This window comes from Festucalex cinctus, chromosome 3 (assembly GCF_051991245.1).
Source record: "Festucalex cinctus isolate MCC-2025b chromosome 3, RoL_Fcin_1.0, whole genome shotgun sequence".
Classification (NCBI taxonomy): domain Eukaryota; kingdom Metazoa; phylum Chordata; class Actinopteri; order Syngnathiformes; family Syngnathidae; genus Festucalex; species Festucalex cinctus.
Window position 1 is genome coordinate 19,017,291 of NC_135413.1, and position 24,593 is coordinate 19,041,883.

Below are 24,593 nucleotides of genomic sequence, written 5' to 3' on the forward strand. Positions count from 1 at the left end.
CTGAATTAAATGATCAGCTCACCAGTAAGCTCTGCAGAATTCTGATAACAATCCTGATTATTTTGTTCAGATCTGCTGGAGGGAGACGTCGAAAACAGGCTGAAGTAGGGGCTCTTGATGACCGAACTACTACATGAGCACATTGAGGGGGTTGAAATGTGGAAGTGTTGAATAATTTCCCCAGATCAATAACCTGAGGTGCAGTCACACCAAATTCACAACAGCAGATTGTCAACTCAAGAACCTGTAGTGGGTCTGAACTCTGAATACTATCAGTATTTTGTTGTGTTTAAATTGCACTGATTCAAAGGAGATCCAATTTTTTAAGCGGTAAATGTTGCGAGTTATAGCAATGGCAGTTCTATTTCGGAATTCCGACAGCGTCAAGGGGAATTCCGCGCTGGTTCCAGCACCGCCACCTGGCGGTCGTTCGGGACTCATAGAACTGTAGTTACATTCGTAGCTTTCGTTTTATTCTTGATTTTGATTTAAAAAATAATAATAAAAAATAAAAAATTCAAGGTTCTAGTGCATTATAGTTGGCTATGTCCTCTAAAAGGATTTTTCTACTGATATGTTGTCCCTTGATTGTGAATGATTGTCTCTGTGTGCCATGTGATTGGCTGGCAACTAGTTGAGGGTGTACTCCGCCTACTGCCCGAAGACAACTGGGATAGGCTCCAGCATGCCCACGACCTTTGTGAGGATAAACGGTTCAGATAATGGATGGATGTGTGTGCATATTCTAAACATTCAGTACTTCTAAGGACTGTACACTAGGAGTGTGACGATATATCAATATCACAATCGTGATACTTTGTCTCCCGATAATCGATACGCCTACGCAAGTATCGCGATATTTGTTGTTAATATACACTATACAGCCAGTATAGGCTCCATTGTTCATGACTTATTGAGCAATTACTTGGCGGGCCACTAGGGGGAGCGCCTCATAAGAGTGGCGAGGAAATGGAAATCTTCCGACGAAGACTCATGAGTTTAGTTTTATTATTATTGTATTATTTATTTTAATTTATATTTCTATATTATACATATGTATTATATTATATATTTGTATTATATTACAAATTATTTTAAAAATTTTTTTTTATTATATTAAATTATTATTATTTTATGGTTAGTTTTTTCATAGATTATCGTAGATTTATTACCTGACCAGTATATCGATAATCGTGGTCTCGTGATATCGTGATATAATCGTTATCGTGAGCCTTGTATCGCAGATCGTATTGTATCGTCAGGTAGCCAGAGGTTCCCACCCCTACTGTACACTACTTGAGTATAATGTCTGGCATGGTACGTATGAATTCTAACTGACCCACCATTTTTGATGCATTGCCATGTTTATTATTATTTCCCCCTTCAAATGACTACCTTTCTGTGTTCAAATTGGCCATTTAAACAAAACAGAAGATTGAACATCTCCATGTGAGATATTTTGGAAGCCACCCCAGTCAACACCAACATCTCTCTTTCCTAAGATATGCTGTACATCTAAATTGAATGATTATTAATAAAATGAAACCATAAAATCAGCACTTGTCACGTCTTATGATGCCAGTTACAGACATATACAGATAACGGACAATTGAAGGGACAGAGGAGGTTTCAACAGAAAATTAGTCAAAATGAAAATACATTTAATACTATACTTAAACTGCAAATATGGGGACAATTGGGGTAGAAGAAAAAGATTAGGCACTACCTTGACATAGCACCAGGCTCAACAGAATTTTTACCACAAAATCTAAAATGAAATGTATCGGACAATAGCTGTGTTTTGTTGCAGGTTCACCCTCTATGCTCTACATTCGTAGACCGTGCAAGAGGGCTGGAGTGTTAACTTGGTTACACTTACACCACCTTGTGTGCCAGACTTGCGCTGGGCACGAATAGAGAGCCCTGTTGGACAGATCAATAAGAATAGGTACGTCTCTAATGTATTTCCTTGTTTAACTAAATACAGTTTACAACCACACACTGAGTTATCAAAAGATAGCCTTCAACCTACTGATACAATCACTACATGCCAGGAACCCGTAAGAGGGTGTGGGGGGTAAACTGATGATGCTTCTCAAGGCCATAATGACTGGCAGAGGTCCTTGTTAATTAATAGTATTGTATTTTCCGTTTGCTGCATTTAAGTGGTGGGGTCCAAAGTGTTTTACCCCCATAGGGTCCCAAATCCTCGGTGGCACCCCTGACTAATCAGACTAGACAGACAGCATCAAACATTTGTTAAAATATTTAACATGGTTAAAAAGTAGCAGTAATACAAAACAAAAAAAACGTCTTTAAATACATTTTCTTGAAAGACACATTTTGACAGGTACACTCAAGTCACATACATCCATATGTACAGCACTGACCTCCGAAGGAAGCTGTAATAGACTGAATACTGGTACTTGATCATTTTCAATTTAAATGATCTGTGTTAGTTGAGTAGAAATCATACATACAGACCTCATTTCGCTAGAGGAGAAACACCCTTAACCACTAAAATCTTCACGCTAGTCCATTTACAGGAGCTATGAGAAAACAATAAGTCATATTTTGCATTTCAGCTTTGTGAGGAACGTAAAACCACTGAACACCAGAGTTCTGCAAAAGCGGGTAGTGGAACTGTCAAGCTCAACATTTTGTGTTGTGGCGATGAAAAGCAAAATAGTCGTAATCGGTCTTTAACTAGTGGAAAAAACTTGCTGCCAGTGTATATTTGTAACTACTAAACAATAGGAGGGGGGGGGGGGGGGGCAATAGTTAAGGGTAGAAATAAAAATCGATTGCTTTCTCTCTCTCTCTCTTTTTTTTTTTTTTTTTTTTAACATATTAAGTGCTATTTATAACACATTTTTGGCTGGCCCATTTGGGATGGCCAAGTGGCTACTTTCTGGATTAAGAAAATGGATAGATGGATACCAAATTTGACCTCTGCATTTGACCCATCACAGCCCACAGACATTGTTTGTGGGACCCACTGAGGCAAGTGCCTGGGGCTGTGCATGTTCGGGGATGATCTGGAACCGAGGTCCATAAGGTGGCAGGTGACAACCTTACAGGAACACACAATTTAAAATTCATTTTCCTTGTATTAGGCAGTGTGTATGAACATTGCAAATGCAAATATCAATGGCATCGGATTCCCTGAACAGGAGAACGATTTTGTCCTTGTTTTATTAGTTGCTAATCAATCCAGTGTGACAACTTACCTAATAGTGGGGCAACATGTCACACTTAATATTGGATTGCTTATGTCCAGAGCCAGACTGGGATTTTTTTTCTTCTTTTTTTTTTTAAGCCTTGGATTTTCGGGCTCAGACTGGCCTACTTCAGTTCCAGTTTTAATGAATGTACACAATTTTACAGTTGTTAATAACTTATAAATATAAAATAGAGTATGATTCCCTCCAGCGATATTCATATTGCATTTGATCAAAAATCCATTTACAATTGAATGCCCATACAAGATCACGATCAGTGTTTATTTGAATACATATGCGATAATGCGAACATAAAATGGAGAAAAGGACACAAAGGAACCAATATGCAAGTGTACATTAAATGGGTTAAGACATTTTACACTTAACAAGGCACATTTACCAAACTCACCACTTCTGGTTCTAACTTGAAGACAGCAACAGAAATTGGAGGACGATTTGCCATCATGCTTTGTTGCTGTTAGTATTAACACTTGTGACTGTGATATGCCTCTTTAATAAGGATGTAATATAGTTACAGTATTATTGTGTGTATTTGTTTTTCTACTTTTAGTATTAAAATTGTGACTTTGTGACCCTCTCAATAACATACGTAGGCAGTCAGTACTATATATAATGGCCTATGTTTGAAACATTGATAGTACAGTTGCATGACAAAGGACTCAACCCGGGCCTGCTTATGTCTCTGCATCGACACAAAATTTGAAAATGTCATGAATACAAAATATATACCTGAGATTTTTGGTCTTTCTTCTGTACACGTATTGTTTATATATGCTGTATTAATGCCAAGAAATATGAAGAAGAGAATAAACAAATATTGCAAGTTCTATTCTAATATTTTCAGACTATGACTAGCACATGCCTTCTACGCATGTCCACATTTTGGTGAGAATCCACCCCGGGTTTCATACTTTATGCTACTGTAATGGAACGGATGCACACTGCTGTACAGTACACACCACATTCGTCAGTCACTTCCATAAGAAATGCTTTTTGTTTTCTATCTCGAAAAGAATATGAAACCTGAGATGTTTAGGGGTGCCTTCTAAATTATGACAATATTTGACAACGCCATACAGCATTTTTATAGCACAATGGACTAGGAAATAAAGTCCCAAATGAAAAGCGCCATGTGAAGGCATGCAACATATCACAGCGGATGTGGATGGGATAAAAATGTCCAATTGGCTTGGGCCTGTTTTCAGGGAATAGATGCCATTGATATTTGCACATTAATGTTCATACGCAGTGCCTAATAGAATAACGGAAAATGAATTTTGAGTCACGTGTCTCTTAAATGACTTGACCACAGCCACCAAGCTTTTTAAGACCATTTTGAAGACCAAAGTGAAGGTCAATATAGACCCACAATCAACTAGCAAAGCATCTCCAAGAAGTACATTCAGAATTTGGTGACATCTATGAGTTCCAAACTTCAGGCAGTCTTTGACGGCAGGTATTACAATTGCTTTGGCAACTATTTACACCAATGTCAATACATTTGAGCATCTTAAAAATGAAGTAATCTGCCAATGACAGCTGTAATCCCTGAAGGGCAAACACGATACTTTTGAGAAACACTTCGTAGTTAAGAGGATGGAGTGTCTTCTTTGTCACACTCCGATGTAAGGGTGGGAGGGTATTATAGAATGCAAGCTTCAAAATCGACAATTTGAGATTTAGGCAAGTTTAATCCAAAAATTCTTTGAGGTGTCATTCGCAGTGGTATGCTTTTGAAGGGTGGAGGAAAAAAATCACCACCAGACATTAACAGGATCCCAGAGGTGTGTATTGAGAAGGAGTTCATTACACATCCTGTCACACTATTGGATTGCTTGTATAGTAAATATAGTGCATTTTCCTGATTGAAAACGGAAGACCGTACCTTTAAACTTAAAATGATACATGTTTTTCAATGTACCAAATATCCGATATTTTGTAATGTTGACAAATATTATAGATTATGTTCAATGGGATTTAAAAAAATTTTTTTAAACTATTTATTTTCTTTAAAAATGACATTCCAGAGCTGTAATCGTAATATCCTGACACCGCACTTCTTTTGCTCACGGTCATCATGCTATCAGAATTTTACATCGGCCCATGCCTAGTGGAAATACCACCATGAATAGGTCTTATCTGATCATAACACACCTTGGAAAAATCGGAGTTTTATACTCGCGTCCCATATGTGTCTAGCTCCGCTTTTCGGGTAAAATACCACCACTAAAGTTGCTATCCCGTCAAAGACTGCCAGAAAGTGATCACAATTTTGGTACCCTGGACAATGTCTGGTAAAACGCAAAAATGTTTGGTAAAACGAACAAACTAACAAAAAGGTACCTTACTAAATCCGAACTGCAGTGCTTGGTAGAAACATGCTTGTAGAGGACAACAAGTTCACAGATTCCGCTCAAGGATTCGGTTACATGCACTGGGACACGGGGTAGTCCCCTCCATCAGCCGTGTGCTGCACTGTGTGATCCTGCAAAGAGCCCAAGTCACTGAAACGCTCGCCACACCAAACACACTTAAACTGTCCTTCCCTCGAGTGTGTGTTCTGGTGTTTGGTCATGTGCTCGCGTTGTTTGAAGAACTTGTTGCAATGCTCGCACTTGTACGGCTTCTCCCCCGTGTGCACGCGTAGGTGTCTGTTGAGGTCTGAGGAGTATTTGAAGCGCTTGTCACAGTCAGGACACTTGAGTGGCTTTTCTCGGGAGGGGTCGCAGCGATGCTGGACAAATTCCGAAGAAGAGAGGAAGCGGCGGTCGCAGAGGGAGCACTTCAGGGGCTTTTCTTGGCAGTGAGAGTTTTGATGGCGCTGCAACGTGGAACTCTTCTTGTAGCCCTTGCCACAGACGTCGCACTTGTATGGCTTGTCGGGCACCGGGTTGGGCGACTCGCCGCACTTGTGCCTGAGCAGCTCTCCCGACTGGCTGAACTCCTTCTGGCATGAGCCGCACTTGAACAGGTTGTCCATGCCGTGCACGTGCTGGTGGTAGAGGAGATGCGAGGGCTGCATGAAGCCCATGTCGCACAGGTTGCATTTGAACGGCCGGTCGCTTGGGTCTTTGTGCGTGCGTCGGTGGCGCAGCAGGGCGTACTGCTGTTTGAAGCTCATCTGACACTCGTCGCAATGGAACGGGCGCTCCTCGGAGTGCGTGCGCTCGTGTTGGCGGAGGTCCGACGGTCGCTTGAAGCCCTTCCCGCAGGTTGCGCAGCGGAACGGGCGAGAGCCTTGCGGGTGGCAGGGGTGGTGGAGGAGCTCCGATGACTCTTTAAAGTGCAACTCGCATAAGTTGCATTTGAATAAATGCTCACCGGAATGCACGTACATATGGCGCACCAGGTGAGAGCGGTGCTTGAAGCTCTTCTCGCAAACGGCACACTTGAAAGGACGTTCGTTGCTGTGTGTCCGCTGGTGGTGCTGAAGGTGTGACGATTGGCTGAAAGCCTTGTCGCACGTGTCACATTTAAAGGGCTTCTCTCCTGTGTGCACTCGATCGTGGCGGGTGAGTTCTGACAAGTGTTTGAAACCCTTCTGGCAAACCGAACATTTGTACGGGCGGTCACGGGCTGACGGGAAGGGTAGGATGGATGAACTACTACTAGCTGATGCCCTCAGACTGCTGGGTTGCTGGGCATTGCTTGGTGACGAATTAGAGGTCATGCTGCCAGAAGAACCGGGCCGGTACGTCTTCTCACATATTGAACACTTCATCGGATTGCTGCTGTTGTGGGATGAGTGATGGTGAGCCAGAGATGTCAGCAAGGAGAAGCCCATCTTGCACAGGCCGCATACAAAGGGCTTCTGTTCCACTTGAACACACTGGTGCTCTAGTAAATCAGTAGCCTGGTGAAAAATCTTCATGCACTGGGTGCACTGGAAGGACCTGTCCTGACCTACCATGCACTGGTGCTCATGGGGGTTGGCTAGGTGGGAGATATCATGTCCACAGGCCCCACACTTGTGTCCTCCCTCAGTTCCTACCTGCATGGTGGGCTGCTCCGTCTGGGTAGAGTGCTGCTGATTGTGCTGCCCACTTCCCTGCTGCCCACTGCCATGCTGCTGATTCCCATTGTGCTGCTGATTGTGCTGTCCATGCTGGGTCTGCTGTTGTTGTTGTTGAAGAGATGTGGATTCTTGCTGCAGGACAATTCCATACACAGTACAGCCCAGAGAATTTTCAGCTCCGGGAGGGATGGTGTGGACCACCTGAGGTTGAGAAACACCATGCTGCTGCCAGGCCTCTGTCATGCGGGCTCGAGTGTATGGATTCAGTTTGACAGCAGGAGGGGCCCAGCTACAGTGAGTAAAAGTAATAGTTAAGCCAGTCGTGAATTAAAAAAAAAAAAAAGTTTCAGTGCATTATGACATAGAAAAACAAACTCACTCCATGACTGCCAAAGACACTGAAGAACTACCTCAAGGTGATTGCTGAAGGAACGGCGTTGTAAAGCGAAGGACAACGATCTCTGTGGATGACAGGAAGAAAATCCAGCACGTTCACGTTTGTGTGGTATCTGTGTGGACAAGATGGCACAAATATTTAAAATATTCATACAGTAGGTTGCGCTAACGTCAGATTTGTTAAGTTCACTTCAGTCGTTAAAAAAAAAAAAAAAGCTAGCAAACAAACTTTTCAAGTTCCTTATCATGTTGGTTAAGGAGATCTTTTGATTAATTGTAACCTCTCCTCATTACTATCAAGCACGTTGGCATTACGAGGTAACGATGACAACAGAGCAAGTAGGCTACCGTATATTGAAAAGCGTAGTCGTGGTGACTTATTCTTATCAGCGCTGAAACGTAATCAATTGTCCTAATACGATAAATAAAAGAAGCACCTGTCATCGCAGCATTAAAAGTTTTCCCCAAAACAGCAGCGTAAACATGATCAGGTTAGCAGCATTAGCTTTAGCGACATAAGATACACAAGCGGCCAACGCCGGATCAGAGGGTTTTGGTCGTTTGACTTAAAATCCGTCACAAACTTCTATTATTACATACCCGATGCATTTAAAAAATGCTACTTTGGCGTGCATTAGTTACTCAAAAGAGCATAAGACTCCATCTTCTCATCTGCAAACGACGCTCGGATGCTCTCGTTGAAACGCTGTAGCTCCATGGGCCGTCGCGATGGAATAAATAAAATATGTTGAAGCTCACTAACAGGGTGTGAAAATCCAGCGGCGTTTTCCGAAATAGTCATTAATGTCACCATTGAATGTGTGCATTATCGCGCTAAGAGGGCGTAAGTCGCTAAGGGAAAATGTGTACATTTTGTTAGCAGTCGCTAGTTAGCTTCTTTCAGAGCTCGCCGTGTTAGCTAGCTTCTGTCTGCTTTCCGCACACGGGAACATGAATAGCGAGTGAACGGGAGCACACAAGAACGGATCAGAATGTGTGTGTGCGTGTGACGTGTCGTCATGTATCAATTATAAATCATAATAATTATTCTTTTCCCACATGTAGATTAAATTTTATTTAATGTTATACAATGCTACAACCCTCTGCGTTTCATTAAAACCCCATTTTGTACTTGTTTATAATTTTAGATTTTGTGTTCATTCATATTTATATGCAGTTGGAGGGGGAATGTTCAAGTAAATTCCAAACACGTGAACTTATTTGTAAGTATAAAATATATACACGTTCCTAAAACGTACACATTTTTATCGGAAATTATAAGGGAACTAATTCGGTCGAGTAATTGTTTCAAGGGTACGCAAATGCTGAGAACACAACAACTTATTTACACCGGAAGCGCACCTCAACGTGAGCCGTTGTCTTTGGCAAGCAAATGTGGCCCGGCCGGTTTAATTACATTGAAAATGATCTTTCTTTCCTGATAAACCGGAGCTTTATTGACTCATCTTTTCCATACGGATCTGTAGAGCAGTTGTCGAATAATGTTAGTTGACTACAGCAGCTCGGATGGGGAAAATGATGATGGTGGTGTGGATGCAGGCGGAACTCCAGACTACAATAAGCCGTTTTCTCATAAGTGTCTGCAGGATGGTGAAGGCAATGATGGTCCGATGAAGAAGAAGCCCAAAATAGACAAATCCTCTGCTACGACGAGGTACGTGTTACACTTTCCAAGTCAGGGTGCCAATAATTACTTGCCTCCCTCTTCCAAATTGCTAAGTTTGCTCCCAAAGAAATTAAACATCTAAACAAATAACTTTATTCTAAGTCTTTCCTGAGTCATTTTAGATTAGTTCAGCCTTGGGCAGGTGTGACAGGGCCAACTGTTTTTTTGGTGACAGGTCTCTTCATGCCATTAAGTTCCTGTTTAATAACTGGGTTGTGTCTTCTCTACAGGCTGCCACTCCCTGGTTGTTTGCTAGCTATGTTTCCAGAAGATGAGGAGTTAGAGACTGAGGACAGCTCTTTGCACGATGGACGTATACGCTCATTCAAACATGAGAGAGGAAACTGGGCCACCTATGTGTATTTTCCATGTAAGCGTTGCACATAAGTGTACTTGCATTGGGTGTTAAGTAGGCAATCCGGTTTCCTCACACATTATTAAAGCATGTTAGGTTAATTGAAGATTCTTGTCAGTAGGTCTGAATTGTTTTTTATGTTTTGCCGACCACTTCTGGTAAAACATAATGGACTCATTATGTTTTTGATACAAGGACATTAAAATAAATAAATAAATAAATGTATGTCATCTTGTCACATTAGACAAACCTGAAGAGGAGTTTGGGGAGTTGATGGTGGTGCTTCTGTCAACTGCAGCAGCCTTTGGAGTGGTTTTGACCCCACAGGAAGAATTTCACCTCAGCCTGTCCCAGACAGTAGTCCTGAGACACCACTGGATCCAGCCCTTCATACAGGGCCTCAAGGCAGGCGTGGCCCCCTGCAAAAGGTTTGCTTTCTTCTGGACTCAGAATTGGACCATATGGCCAAATAAAATACAGTATAACAAACATTATAAAAAAAATACATAAATAAAATGTAACAATAATAATAGATGAGAATTTGAATAATATAGTAAATACTGAAGAAATTAGAAATGTTATGCAACAAAATTGTCAGCTGCTCTTAACTTGGACTCTTCAATTTTTTTTTATTTCATTCTTTAAAATAAAAAAAAATATGAAAGGGGCAGAAAGAAGTAAAACTTGTGATATCTGCCCCTAATCAACATAAAAATAAGATCAACGCAAAATACATGATAGCAAACAGTCAAGACGCTTTCAAAGTAACAGTTAAAATAATTCAATAGCATGACCTTGTACTAAATGTATATTTTTTCCCAGTAATTGTGCTTTTATACATTTTGTGAAAACACAAATAGACTGAGATGATTTGGTTTTATAATCCAGATTGTTCGACAGACTGACACCTTGAGTTGAAATACATTGTTCTTTTTGTTTTGTTCTGTATTTAGGTTTGGAAAAAAATATCTGTCCTCTTAATTTGTATTTTTTTGCATACACTTTCACTTTTTTTAAACGTGATTATTAGTCAAATTTGATGATGGGTTTTATACATTATTTTAAGGTGATTAAACTCCATCAATTCATTCAAATTTCAAGTTTTCTGTTGTATTTGACATTTAAACACAAAAAAAATAACTGATTAACGTGTTGTGTTTGCAGGTTTGTGTGCTCAGCATCCAGACTGAAGGTCTATTGTAATGCTGAGAAGACAAGGTACTGTCATTGTTTTTTGTTTTGTTTTTGTTTTTCTTGCTTGATGGTCTGTCTGTAATGTTACTGGCTTAGTAAGATATTGATGTATCTTTTCTGTGTGAGTCGATATGCATAACCTACCTGCCTCTTGTCTTTCCCTCGGCAGAACCTTCTTAGGGATGGAGGTCGTAAATGGGCATGCTCACTTATTAAATGTAGTCCGAGTGGTGGACAGAACATTGACGGACTTTCACCTGGACACTTTTTATGAGGTTACTGAGAAGCACAGTTTTAATGCATACATTTTTGTATGCGCTAAAAGATGACAGAACACACTCCTGTTTCCTGTAGGATCCGTCATTCCATGTGAGCCTGGCCTGGTGTGTTGGAGACTTCACTGCGCAGTTGAGACAATGCCTTCATGAGCTTCAGGTGTGGTGAAACGCAATGCAATGGCATGTTCACCAACAAAGTGCTTCTTTTTTTTTTTTTTTTAAATGTGCATTTTTACATCTTTTTATTTTTTATTTTTATTTTTTCATTTTCCCAGAATTTGGTCGATAACCATGAAGAAGAACAATATCAGCTGTGGTTAGACTGCGCAGAGTTGCGCTGCCGCACAGGAAACAAGACGTTCCGCTTCTCTCTGGATGCTTAAAAATGGATGTACTGATTGGTACGGCATATTTTGGCACATGGAGTTTCATGAGTTTACAGGGTCTCCTCAGTTTGTGGTGCTGACCAAGCTGAGCTTTTCAGGTTATGAGTGATATGCCACGCCGTATGAATGTGTTGTCACACAGAACAAAAGGGCTCTCTCAGTTATTGCTGTACTTGCATACATTATCATCACATTGAATTCAAATTATGTGTTTTGTTAGGCCACTTACATGAGTCATCTCACAGAAAGGACAATCCAGGCACACTCATTTTCCCTCCAAAATACAGATGTATGCCAGTGTGATGTCTTCACCCTTTTAAAAATTTGAGAAATTTATTTTTGGGCAGGCAAGTACCCTACTACCCTTTTAACAATAACAGATTTTGTTATGATAAATGTTTTTGTTTTTAAAGAATATATATTTTTGTATCAAGTTTGTCACTGAATTCGGGTATAGTGTATGATGATGCAATTATTCATTCTCAACTGCTTATTCCTCACAAGGGTCACGGGTGATGATACAATTAATGTCTGCTATATTGTATTACACACATAAGCAAAACAAAACATTTAAAAAAAATTAAATTACAAATATATTTACTGTTATTATGCTTGTATTGGACAAATACTGTTTTCAAATGAGTTTTCAGATTTTCAGAAACGAGACACAGGCAGAACTGAAACTCAAATTGCAACAACTTGTAGATTATTTATACTGGACTTCGTCCTAGAAAAATAAAGTTCACTTAATACACATGAGATAACGTTTGAGAAAACTAAGAGTATCAGTGTCGAATATTTCTTGAACGGTATGAGAACCAGTCGGGCGTGCATGATGCGGCCTTCCAAATCTTTGACGCAACGTGTAATGTGCAGGGTACGCCACTAAGGGCCGCAATAGAGCAGTTTAGACTTTAGAATTGCCACGTGCATTGTTCTGATTATAATATGGATCCTAAAATTATGTTTGTAGTAGTGGCTCGTTGGTCTAGGGGTATGATTCTCGCTTAGGGTGCGAGAGGTCCCGGGTTCAAATCCCGGACGAGCCCATCTTTTTATTACAATTGAGAAGATATGATTATTGTACCCAATAGTGAACCAATTCTTGCACGTCTGCAGTCTGATGCTTTAAATTTAAATCAAACTTTGACAAATAATCAGGTGTGAATTGTACTTACTAGTTTCTAGCCAGAAAAACAGCTGCACCACCACGACAGTTCTAAACAATAATCAGGTTGCAGCACTGCCAAGGTCATTATCAAACACACTTGGAGGACTGAGTGTCAACATTTTGGGATTTGGTGGCGCTGGATTTATAGTTTTGTTATGAGAATAAAGTGTGCCTGTGTCATATTAATGTTTATCAGCGTTGTTTTTTCCCTTTCTTGCTTACTTTCTTTCTTTCTTTCTTTTTTCTAATTGGGGGTTTAAAAAACAAAACAAAAAAACATTTCCCACCAATCAATAGGCTCGAATATACACAAATAACGGGAGGCACTGTGTTGAAAACTTATAATATGACAGCACATGAGTACCATTATTCACCACCAGAAACACCATTAAAAGTTAACGGTGGCAGAATGGCCTCGTCTCTATTCCATTGGTCACCAGATGGCAGTGTTGCATCTGAGAAATTCATGGGCCTTCTTCCTGTAAGACATTGAACTTGTAGATACATTGCCACAGTTGCCAGTCCCGTATTGTTTTTTCTTTTCTTTCTTTCTTTTATTTATTTATTTTTATTTTTTTAAAGATGTGTTTGGTATTTTAAATAATACTATATTTTAAAAGGACTTTTTACACAAGTTGTTTCTTGGTGGCCGAAAATGCCGGTCCCTCCTGTGAAAGCTCTTAAACAGTTTTTCTTGAGACTAACGAACAGCAGCTTCCTAATGGCAACGACCACCATTTTTTTCCCCTCACTGTGACTTGCCTGAGTCTTTTTCCAGAAGTTTGCGTGGTCTTTTATTTTGAAAACTTTAGATCGGAAGTGGCTGAGGATAGTAAATCTTCTTGCATTTCTTTGTGCTGAATCGCGTTTGAAACATTTTTTTTTATCGAGTTGGGTGCCAGGTACATATCTATGTGGTTTTCTTTTATCTTTTTTGTTGTTGTTGTTTTAAATTTGTGTCGTACGATGTCGTAGTTTTCGCAACACCTAGGCTGCATCGCTCTTATTAGCTCCTTATGCTAGCATCTTTTACCAGCTATGTTAAATGGTGATGTTGCGTTTTTTTTTTTTTAAATATATATATATTTATTGTTGCACTTGATAGCGATACCCAGTTGTGACAAAGCGAAGAACTATGCAAGGGTTCTTTTAAGTATAAAAATAGCATTGTTGTTGACCAAACGACGGGAGATTATCGTCAGTCGAACGAGCTTTGGCTTGATAGTTTTTGTTGCTAGGCAACATAACTCTGGTGCCTTGGGCAAAGCTCGTAATTACATTAGTGTCACAAAATCACGCATGGTGACACGTTAACATCCGTGACGACGAGTTTCTCTTCCATTTATTTACAAAATTTAGTTTTTTGTTCTTATGAATAATTTCCAGATTTATCCTAAATCTATGTCTGGTTATTTTTCCTTCCCCTTGTTTAGGAGGGAGCATATGCATCATGTTGGTCCCCATCTTTACTCTCAAACTGAGCCATAAGATAAACCCTCGCATGGTGACTATAGGAAAATTTGATGGTGTCCACCCGTGCCTCACTGCAGCCACACAAGCCGGAAAGGTGAATGATACATTTGAAAACTCATATGTTTGAGTTGGGGCAGCTCAATGGAGTAGTGGTTTGCTCGCCTGTCTCATAGTCAAAGATGTCTCACGTTCAAATGCAGCTTCAGCCTTGTTGAGTGAAGTATGATACCTGCTTCCTCCCTCATCCCCAAATCATGTATGTTAGGTTAGTTGAAGACTAAATTGGCTTTAGCATTGGGTTGTTTAACTTGTTTGCATGCATGTTCCCTGTGATTGACTGGTGACCACTCTAAGGTGTACTCTGCCCCTCACCCAAAGTGACAGCTGCTCACTTGTGAAGAATAAGGACAGAGTTAAAAAAATAAATAAATAAATAAATAAATAAAAATACTCATGGATGGATGGATGTTTGATTCCCCAAATCAGCTTTCCTCCATAGAGTAGGGATGTTCAATTTGCCTCATCTTTGACATTATTTCAGATATTATTTTTGAAACTATTATTTTGAAAGTTAAACTTGTTAATTCTTCTTCATTCTGGCCTCTAACTTTTTATTCTCCCTATCAGGTTTTTATTCACAACCCTCACACTCGTGCTCAAAAACCCGCGTCTCACCGACTGAGCCAAAGCACTCAGGATTCAGATGTCTCTCTACTCAACATCAACCAGGCAGTCACTTGTCTGACTGCAGGTACTCTGAGCACAAACACTGCTGGTGACACACTGTTGGTTGGCTCTCAGACCAACCTGCTGGCTTATGATGTCCATGACAATACCGACATATTCTACAAAGAGGTTAGTACAATAAACTTTGAGGACGTATGCACCGGGTCAACAGTCGTGGCCAAATAAAATGCACACTTATCAAATGCTTTATTTGGTACAGTCTAATAAGATTGTGAAACAATATCAACTGTTGCCAACAATCCCAGTCGCAATGAAAACCGAACATTGTTATCATTAGGTGCACATTCATTTATATCACTCTATCTGTAGGTTTACCATTCAAAAGATTGGACACAGTTTTTCATTCATATCTTAAGAAAGTGTATCCAAACTTTTGACTGGTACAATATATCCCACTCAATAGATACCATTACCACTCGTGATTTCTCCTGAATTTGTTGTTGACAAGTTGCTCAAATACAGTAATGATGAAATCTGCAGCTGTACACATGCAGCCTATTTAATCTTGTCTCTGGTTTATGTATGTTTTCTTTTGTCTATTTGTGCTTATGTGTGTGTAGGTGTCTGATGGGGCAAATGCAGTTGTCCTGGGAAAACTTGGGGACATCCCGAATCCTCTTGCCATCATCGGTGGGAACTGTGCCTTACAAGGCTTTGATTTGCTGGGCAATGACCTCTTCTGGACTGTAAGAACTGAGAAATAATCTACTTAGTATCTCCAGTACTGTTTTTTTTTCTCTCGATAAATGTAGTGACTAAATAAATTAACATTCAATACATGTTTAGTTTATTGTGGAATGTACACTGTTCTTTCAAGGTAACAGGAGATAACGTGAGATCACTTGTGCTCTGTGACTTCACTGGGGATGGCAAAAATGAGGTAAGTTCTGTCTAAGATGAGACATCTCCCTGACTTTTGTGTTTGGGATGCATTTTATTTAAAAATAAAAAAAAATTTTTTTTAAAAGCATAATGCTTGTGCAACTTGTTGCAGCTTCTGGTTGGATCTGAGGATTTTGACATTAGGGTTTTCAAAGAGGATGAGCTTGTGTCTGAGATGACTGAAAATGAGGTAAGTGGCTCACTTTGGTATGGTTTGCATTAGAGGCAATTCAGCCAAAGGATTAATGATGTTCACATACATTCTGAAAAGTTCTGAGGGAACATTCACTGGTACTTTATCTTTAATGTTTGCTATACTAACAGTAACTACCAGAAGACTGTCCACTCTCAGTTGAATGTCAAAGAGAGCACCACATGGCCGTGGAGCCTTATTCTGCCAGATGCAGAAGAAGGTCTAATCTATCCAAAATGGTTGCTTGTTTTTATACTATCATAGCCGTGCTGAGGAAGGAGGGCGACTTTGCCTAGCCCATGTGACAATGTGTGACTCCACAGCCCACATACCTATTTAATGGTGTGCCTAAAATCTAATACGATACAATCAATACGATACAAACAAGTTACTGGTGCAATAAAATTGTCACTAATGCAGTAAAATGCTCAAAATATAAAAAAAATAGTCCTCAATCAAGTCCACACAATACTTGTGGATATTATCATTCCGGTCTAATTTGATGAACTGATGGAGCCTTCTTGGATGAGAGGCAAAACGTCATCAAAGGCAACCAGAGCAGTCCTGTTTCGATCAATTCAATGAGAAATCAAGACAATGTTTTGTCATCGCCCAAATCTGTAGGGAAAGTAATGATATGTACATGATTTCATATTCCTCTTCTTCTGCATGCAGACAGTAACAGCACTGTGTCACATGCACAGTAGCCGCTTTGGTTACGCCCTGGCAAATGGCACTGTGGGAGTTTATGATCGCAATTCTCGCTACTGGAGAATCAAGGTAAATTTATTAAAATAATTTAAAAATTCATATTTAGTAGTTTATTGCAAACATTACTGTAAACAATGAACATTCATCATACCCTTATACACTCAGCATCTTTTATTTGTCACTCCCTTAATTTCCCCACTCATTCATTCTGAATCTCTTCACCACTCAATATTTGGTGCTTTTATGAGGCCAAATATTTTTAATATGGCAAACTGTTCTTTGAGTTTTATTTAGTCTTTTTTTTTTTTTATGTTTTCCTTATTATAGTCTAAAAACCATGCAATGAGCATCCACGCCTTTGATTTGAATGGTGATGGGGTTGTAGAGCTCATCACTGGTTGGTCCAATGGAAAGGTCAGCATCTTAGCGTTAGATGTCCTCGCACTATTAAATCAGTATTACTGGACACATGAATGCATTCATCACCACCCTCTTTGCTCACATTCCTCTTCTTGTTCTAGATTGATGCTCGAAGCGACCGCACAGGCGAAGTCATTTTCAGAGACAACTTCTCCTCCTCTGTCGCCGGAGTAGTGGAAGGAGATTACCGGCTGGATGGGCAGAAACAACTTATCTGCGCCTCTGTAGAGGGAGAAGGTGCACCGACTGTTGTCTGACAAATCATTTGAAGCTTGAAAAGAATTACGGTACAAAAGGGTATAATTAGTTCAAGGTCGGGTCATACGTTTTTGGTGTGTTTGTTGTAGTTCGTGGCTACCTCCCCGCTGGAAAAGAGCTGAAAGGCAATCTGATGGACTCAAGTGCTGAACAGGAGCTCATTCGAGAGCTCAGTCATCGCAGACAGAATCTACTGCTGGAGCTCCGCAACTATGAAGAGAATGCAAAGGTACACATTTGGGATGCAATTTTGGTACCTCGACTTACAAGTGATAGGACATGCAAGTTTTTTTTTATTTTATTTTTTTTTAGCTATAAGCCATTGCGCTGCCAATTTATATTAATGCTGACTTGCCAGCAAAATTTCGATTCATGAGTGCTAAATGGTGATAGTGTACTTCACGACAACCAGGAGATTCTTAACAATTTTCCAACAAAAAAGTTGCCTAACTCATTCACTCCCAGCTATTTTCACTAAAGCAACCCTCTTCGCTTGATTGCGTAAGGCCCACAGAATATTGTGTTCTTTTGCTATAAAAACATGGAACCTACCAAAAGAAAGATTAGAGTCTCTTCTTTGATCAGGGAAAAAAAAGTATATATCTGTTTCCGTTTTGCAGCAATTAGCATTAGAATATAGCTAATAGGGGTGTTAAAAAAAAAAATCGATTCGGCGATATATCGCGATACTACATCGCGCGATTCTCGAATCGATTCAATAATCGGCAGAATCGTTTTTTTTTTTTAGGATTCACACCTTGAGCATGAAGAATGTTATATGAACGGAACATTAAGCCTTAATATTTTATTTTAATGCTGTTCAAACATGAAACAGATTACAACCTCTATAAGACTGAAATTTCAGATAAATAAATAATACATTTTCATATAAATCTTACACTCTACAAGCTTACTGATTAGTATTTTCTAAATTTGAATGAAAAAAAATCGCAACAATCGACTTATAAATTCGTATCGGGATTAATCGGTATCGAATCGAATCGTGACCTGTGAATCGTGATACGAATCGAATCGTCAGGTACTAGGCAATTCACACCCCTAATAGCTAAGTTATTATTATTTACAAATCTGTTTAGAATTGTGGGGAAACAGCTTGTTTTCAACAAATAAGTAAATAACATGTTAAATTATATATAAAATGAATAACTTAAATAAGATAAATAATAACTAACGCAGTCCAAGCCTGAAATTGGTATTTATTACTACATGGACAGATAATTGTAATTTTATGCAATACAGGCAACATTGTAGCTCGAAAGACGTTTTTGGTATTTTACAGAGTGCAGCAATTTCTGCTGTTCAGCCGTCTCTTTTTACTAGTTGCTGGTTAACAACATTTATGTTTCTTACAAAAACCTCCTTTTGAAGTGGACTCAGTCCCATACTAATTGAGAACACAGTTTAGATTCTTAAAGACAAACATCTGACTCTTAATTGTCCCATGTTATGATTTACACCATCTGTCCTGCTGCTTCAGGGTGTGTCGGACAGCACAAGTGGGATTCCAGCCAACACTCAGCTCCAAACAGCGCTCACAGTAAGAGCTGCAACGGAGGTCCAAAAAGACCATGTGGAGCTCAGCATCACAACACCAAATGGTATCATCTAGTAGCACTTGAGCATGTTTTGTCTGACTTCTAATGGACTAAACATGAATATTCGTTTTTTCTTTGAATTCTCCATGTTATCTTCTCCAGAAACCATAATCCGGGCAGTGCTCATCTTTGCAGAAGGAATTTTTGAGGGTGAGAGCCACGTTGTTCACCCAAGTGTCCAGAACCTGTCAGGGTGTGTTCGAGTCGGCATCGTCCCTCCCAAAGACATACCGGTTGATCTGCATATCAAAGCCTTTGTCGGTGGGAGAACCAGGTAGGCTGTGCTTGCAAGGGCACACTATCATGAGCTGTTAAGACATTTGGGGTCATATTTTTCTATAGAAATCTTGAATGAGGGAGATTGTAGTTAGTATTAGAGCTGTCAAAAGTGAATTGATTAATTAATTAATAGCTATTATCACTGGTTAACTCATTCACTCCCAGCCATTTTTACAGAAGCAATCCCGTTCGCTCCTGGCTCTTTTACTGGATTTGGACAGATTTTGCAAGGCCCACAGAATATTGTGTTTTATTACTATACAAACATGGAACCTACCAAAATAAAGATTAATGTTTCTACTTTCATCAGGAAAAATGATATATTTCTACCTGTTTCCATTTTGCAGAAATTAGCATTAGAATATAGCTAAGTATCATCATTATTCAGAAATCTATTTATTTCCAACATGGCCCTGGTTGATCTCCTTTGCTCTGCCGCCATCTGCTGGCCTTTTGTGTAATAACTACCATTTCTTCAACCGTTCTTTGCAGTTAAGAGGCTTCATCAAAGACTTCTGTATTCTCTAGCATAAAAAACAAAAAAACATAAATACGTCTTTGGGACAAAAACATTTAAAATAGAACATATTTATACGTTTTTGGGAACAAATGAGTTAATAAACAGTAATTAGTGGGGGGAAAACGTATTTTTGAATACACTTTTAAAAATTCAAAATGAATCAGTTGATTAATCAAATGAATAATTGATAGAGTAATTAATTCTAAAAACATTTGCTTGAGACATCACTAGTTAGAATCTATCAACTCGGTTTATTAGCATTGTTGGGGGGGATATGTTTTAGGTGACAAAAGAGGCATTGGCTCAGGTTTGTGCTTGTTGAATTATCTTGGTTTGGAAAAGTAGTATAGTAAATGAATCGATAGGCATGTGAACTTGAAATATTCCTCAATACTATTTCATTATATTCTATTCATCTTGTCTTGTCTCTCACCATATAATTTGCATTTTTTTATCCGCCCATCAGCACCCAGTTTCACGTGTTTGAAATCACTCGACAGCTGCCCCGTTTCTCCATGTATGACATGGTGGTCGACCCCTCAGCTCCTGCTCCCACCGGAAAAGTCACTTTCACCATCAATGACCGGCCACAACGGGTATGTCTTCTTGAGAGTGTCATCTTGAGAATTTCCAAGCCTCAGTATTGTTGAACCTTTTCGTGTGTATGTGTGAAAAGGTCGCAATGTGGCTGAACCAGAACTTCCTGCTGCCTGAGGGAGTAGATAGTCCAGATGTTACTTTTAATTCACTCCGGGGAGGCGGACTGTTGTCCATCAGTATGGCTTCTAATGGACAGGTAAACACAGACTCACATATTGCAAATTATTGGATGGAGGATGATGTATTGTTGAAATGACACATTTCGAACATTTATTTTCGACATTAAATCCAGCACAAAATGGTTGACCACATGGAAATGTGATGCTCCTTGTTCAATAAATCAGTTCTTTGATAATTTATCCAATCAGATCACTCTGCAAACAGACGACATCGACCTGGCGGGAGATCTGGTCCAATCATTGGCCTCATTCCTGGCCATAGTGGAACTTTCAGCAGAGGCAGACTTCCCAATTTATTTTGAGGAGCTTCAGACCACACTCACTGAGGTTTGGATTCATTATATACATTAAATGGGAAGTCTCATGAAAATAAAAAAAAACAAAAAAACAATCATGACAGTAATATGTTCTATGCAGCCCCACGAGTCCAAATACAGTATTCTGGTTAATATTACGTTAGTGGATTATGAGTTAAGCAGCAAAATCCATCAGTTTTTATGAATACCAGAAGGCGGCCATTTTGCCACTTGCCATCGACTGAAGATGACATCACAGTTGCTCAGGTCTAAGGTAACAACCAATCACAGCTTGGCTTCAGAAAACAGGTGAGCTGTGATTGGTTGTTACCTGAGCAACTGTGATGTCATCTTCAGTCGACAGCCAGTGGCAAAATGGGCCCCCCTAAGGTGGAAAAAACAGCTGGATTTTGCTGCATAACTCATATTTCCACAAATGGAATATTTATCAGAATGTCATGTTTAGACCAATGAGGTCACACATAACATATTATTGTCAAGAAATGTTTAAGGTTGACTTACCCTTTAAAGAAAAGAAAAACAAACAAAAAACACTCTACTGTATTTCTTTTCACTAACTCACAAAGAAAATCAATGCATTCTATAAATGGCCTAAATTGCTATGTTAATTTCATGTAATTAAACGAGATCCTGGAATGTGCCCACCAGGTGGATGAGTTCCACGCAGTGCATCAGAAATTAACCGCAGAAATGGCTGACCACTCCAACTTCATCAAGAGCATGCTGGTGCAAGCAGAGGATGCTCGCTTGATGGGTGACATGTGAGTTGCCAATATGCTATAAGTAAACTTTTACATTCTATATACTTGTATTACATTACATTTCATCATTATTACATATTTTTTTCCGATTCCAACCTAAGACTCACATTCACCTTTTAATACTACAGTAGTATTATTATTATGACTCGATGCTGGCAGTTAAGTCCAATTGTTTATAAATTTCTCAGTCAATTTCAACTTCCTTGCCCATAGTTTTACTCTGTGCGTTTTTTCCCATCGGCAGGACTTCTATGAAGAAGCGTTACAGAGAGCTATATGATCTAAACCGAGATCTCGTCAGCGAGTACAAAATTCGCTCGAATAACCACAAAGCTCTGCTGGCCCGCCTCAAGTCTGTCAATCAGGCAATTCAACGAGCTGGTCAGCTACGAGGTAGACTGATGAGCAATTGTACCTCTTCAAAGGCACTTTTATTCCAAGTATTCTCCTACCATCTATTTTTTTTTTATCCATTTGTGCTTGACTTTCAGTGGGTAAACCCAAGAACCAAGTCATCTCAGCATGTCGGGACGCCATCAAGAGCAATAACATCAGCGCGCTCCTCAGGGTCATGAGAGCTGGCGTGGCCGCGTCCTGAAAGCGATGCAATGGAGGCAAAGAGAAGATCGCTGCTGTAAAAGCATCTATTTTATCCTTAACCAGCACAAGGATGAGAAGACAACGGATTGTGGGGTTGCTGGCATGACAATTTAGCACAATCAAACAATCATAAAAGTTGAAATGCGCTAGATGGGATTGCTGAGAAGCTATCCATGTCAGTCCAGAAGTGATGTGTGTAGCTAGTGTAGCTGCTTTTGGAAGCATGTAGCAGCAGCTCGAAGAGAAAACCGCAAAGGGATCAGCGTAGGAGCCAGCTAGCAGTTTGAAAGGAATGGCAGGTTTTTAACCTTGTTGGAGGTACTGAACCCCACCGGTATATTATGCACATTTGTCCAACCCTTCTTTAACCCTAACCCTGAAACTGACTCACCGAACCACTAGGGTTCGATTGAACCCAGGTTAAGAACCACTGTGTTTAGACTGTAAATGCATCCCCAGCCTCTAGTGGGCATTTTTGCACTGTAATTGAGGATTGTTATGATATTCTGTGACTTATTAGCCAGCATTATTATTCTCAATTCCTAGCATTTTTTTTTTTTGGTTGTTATTCCAGCTTTATGCTGTGTCATATGGAAGAGGATTAGGGCCAGTGAAGAGAGAGAAAAAAAAGTTTGGCAGGATTCTCACTTTAAAGTCAGAATTCTGACTTAAAGACTTAGTCAGAAGTCTGAGAACAAATTCAGAATGATCACTTTATAGTCAGAATTGTGACTAAAGTGAGAATTCTGAGAATAAAGTCAGAATTCCCACTTTAAAGTTAGAATTGTAAGAACAAACTCAAAATTCTCACTTTAAAGTCAGAATTGTGACTAAAGTGAGAATTCCCACTTTAAAGTCAGAATTCTTAGAACAGTCAGAATTCTGACTTTATTAGTGCTACTATTATTCTCACGTTAAAGTCACAATTCTGAGAATAAAGTCAAAATTCCCACTTTAAAGTCAGAATTCTGAGATTAAAGTGAGAATCCTACCAAACTTTTTTTTTTTTTTACTCTCTTCACTGGCCCTAATCCTCTTCCATATGTTAGTAGTCACATGTGACATCATGAGGGAATTTGTCATTGAAATGAGCGATTCAAATGGGTTATGGAAGTTATTTAGAGAGCTGAGCTCTTTTGAGGAGTGTGCCAGGTCATCAAGTCACGTCATCTTTATTTATATAGGTCGTGTTGAACATTTGTAAAAGAAATGCGTAATCATGGCTCAATGTCATGTTCAGTCAATGCATTTGCTTTATTCTCATGACTGGATGCTTTGTAGATACTCACTAAAGGCATCAAAACTATGTATTAACTGAAGTTGAGTTATCTAACTTAACAAAAAAAAAGGTGGCTTATATTATAGATTCTTCAAAATAGACATCCTTTGCTCTGTTTTTTGTTTGTTTGTTTTTGCATACTCTTGGCATTCTTATCTATGGGAACTCCTTAAGACGGTTGGAAAACCCTTTCAGGTGACTACCTTTGAAGCTCATCAAATAAAGATGACTTGACTTGACTCATCAAGAGAATGCCAAGAAAAGTAAATCACAAAACAACATTTATTTGATTATTTTCACCCTTTTTTTTTCCCCAAATACATAACTTCACGTGTTCGTAAGTTGTCGTCATAGTTTTGATGCCTTCAGTGAGAATGTACATAGTCATGAAAATAAAGCAAATGTAATTAATTATAAAGGTGTGTCCAAACCTTTGGCCTATACTACAAAGCAAGCTCTGTCTATTTTGCTGACTCAGTAACATTTTAAGACGAAGGGGAGACCCTTTGGGAGCAATGTTGTAGTTGTGTATTTTAGCACCGTGTTCGTAGCCAAAGAAAACATAAATGACTCCAGTGTCACAGATGACCAATGATGTGTTTACTTTTTCTAAATGATAAGTTTGTCATTGTCCTTTTTGTGAAGAATAAATTAACCAAAGTTTGACGTTTTGTGTAACTTGTTCCATAACTTTAGCGGGGCATTGTAAGGGAAAGATTTGTCTTTCCGAGGATCTGGCTCACTCAGCGGTTTCTTCCACTGCTGGATGGGTTTGCACGTAGGGATTAGTGTGCATGAGCAAAGCAATGTGTCCTCTAAAAAAAAGACAGCAAAAATATTTAGCATTCTCCTCCCTCACTGGTTTTCCTCTTTTGTTTATTCAACATCTGCGAGTCACATGTGGCATGGCACAGCTGCACTGGACCAGCCGGACTTCCTGGTGTCTACATTCTGTCCACCAGCAGATTTTATAGATCAGGAACAAAGACTGTAACCAATCATTAATAGTCCAGGTGAGGGCACTTACACCCTGA

The 24,593-nt window shown here is 39.5% G+C and overlaps 3 protein-coding genes and 1 non-coding gene across 9 annotated transcripts; 3 read left to right on the forward strand and 1 right to left on the reverse strand.

The window, feature by feature from the left end:
• Nucleotides 1–2,254: 2,254 nt before the first annotated feature.
• On the reverse strand, nucleotides 2,255–8,653 carry znf319b (zinc finger protein 319b). Of its 5 annotated transcripts, XR_013282815.1 has the most exons (4): nucleotides 8,254–8,653; nucleotides 7,668–7,766; nucleotides 5,586–7,546; nucleotides 2,255–3,073 (listed from the first exon to the last, which is right to left on the reverse strand). XR_013282815.1 is itself a non-coding variant. In XM_077516424.1 (3 exons), exons 1-3 carry the CDS (start codon nucleotides 8,286–8,288, stop codon nucleotides 5,668–5,670), a joined length of 1,965 nt encoding a protein of 654 aa, XP_077372550.1. In that variant the 5' UTR covers nucleotides 8,289–8,653; the 3' UTR covers nucleotides 2,255–5,667. The 5 variants fall into 5 exon arrangements, 4 of the variants coding, with proteins under 4 accessions (XP_077372550.1, XP_077372549.1, XP_077372552.1 ...); XM_077516424.1 differs by having other exon boundaries at nucleotides 2,255–7,546; nucleotides 7,668–7,718; XM_077516423.1 differs by having other exon boundaries at nucleotides 2,255–7,546.
• Nucleotides 7,991–12,910, forward strand: usb1 (U6 snRNA biogenesis 1). 2 transcript variants are annotated; one of them, XM_077516428.1, is made up of 8 exons: nucleotides 7,991–8,144; nucleotides 9,252–9,328; nucleotides 9,571–9,710; nucleotides 9,940–10,123; nucleotides 10,860–10,913; nucleotides 11,059–11,164; nucleotides 11,244–11,324; nucleotides 11,443–12,910. In XM_077516428.1, exons 2-8 carry the CDS (start codon nucleotides 9,285–9,287, stop codon nucleotides 11,548–11,550), a joined length of 717 nt encoding a protein of 238 aa, XP_077372554.1. In that variant the 5' UTR covers nucleotides 7,991–8,144; nucleotides 9,252–9,284; the 3' UTR covers nucleotides 11,551–12,910. The 2 variants fall into 2 exon arrangements, with proteins under 2 accessions (XP_077372554.1, XP_077372553.1); XM_077516427.1 differs by lacking the exon at nucleotides 7,991–8,144 and having other exon boundaries at nucleotides 8,917–9,328.
• trnap-agg (transfer RNA proline (anticodon AGG)) lies at nucleotides 12,531–12,602 on the forward strand. The gene has a single exon. It is a non-coding gene; the product is annotated as a tRNA-Pro (tRNA).
• Nucleotides 12,911–13,523: 613 nt separating the features above from the next.
• Nucleotides 13,524–24,225, forward strand: bbs2 (Bardet-Biedl syndrome 2). Its single transcript, XM_077516429.1, has 18 exons — nucleotides 13,524–13,626; nucleotides 14,158–14,291; nucleotides 14,825–15,052; nucleotides 15,505–15,630; nucleotides 15,762–15,824; nucleotides 15,939–16,016; nucleotides 16,695–16,799; nucleotides 17,058–17,144; nucleotides 17,252–17,387; nucleotides 17,498–17,637; nucleotides 18,907–19,027; nucleotides 19,127–19,298; nucleotides 20,290–20,419; nucleotides 20,500–20,619; nucleotides 20,792–20,929; nucleotides 21,568–21,680; nucleotides 21,925–22,073; nucleotides 22,172–24,225. The coding sequence occupies exons 2-18, from the start codon at nucleotides 14,175–14,177 to the stop codon at nucleotides 22,276–22,278; spliced, it is 2,130 nt and encodes a 709-aa protein (XP_077372555.1). The 5' UTR covers nucleotides 13,524–13,626; nucleotides 14,158–14,174; the 3' UTR covers nucleotides 22,279–24,225.
• The last annotated feature ends 368 nt before the right edge of the window (nucleotides 24,226–24,593 follow it).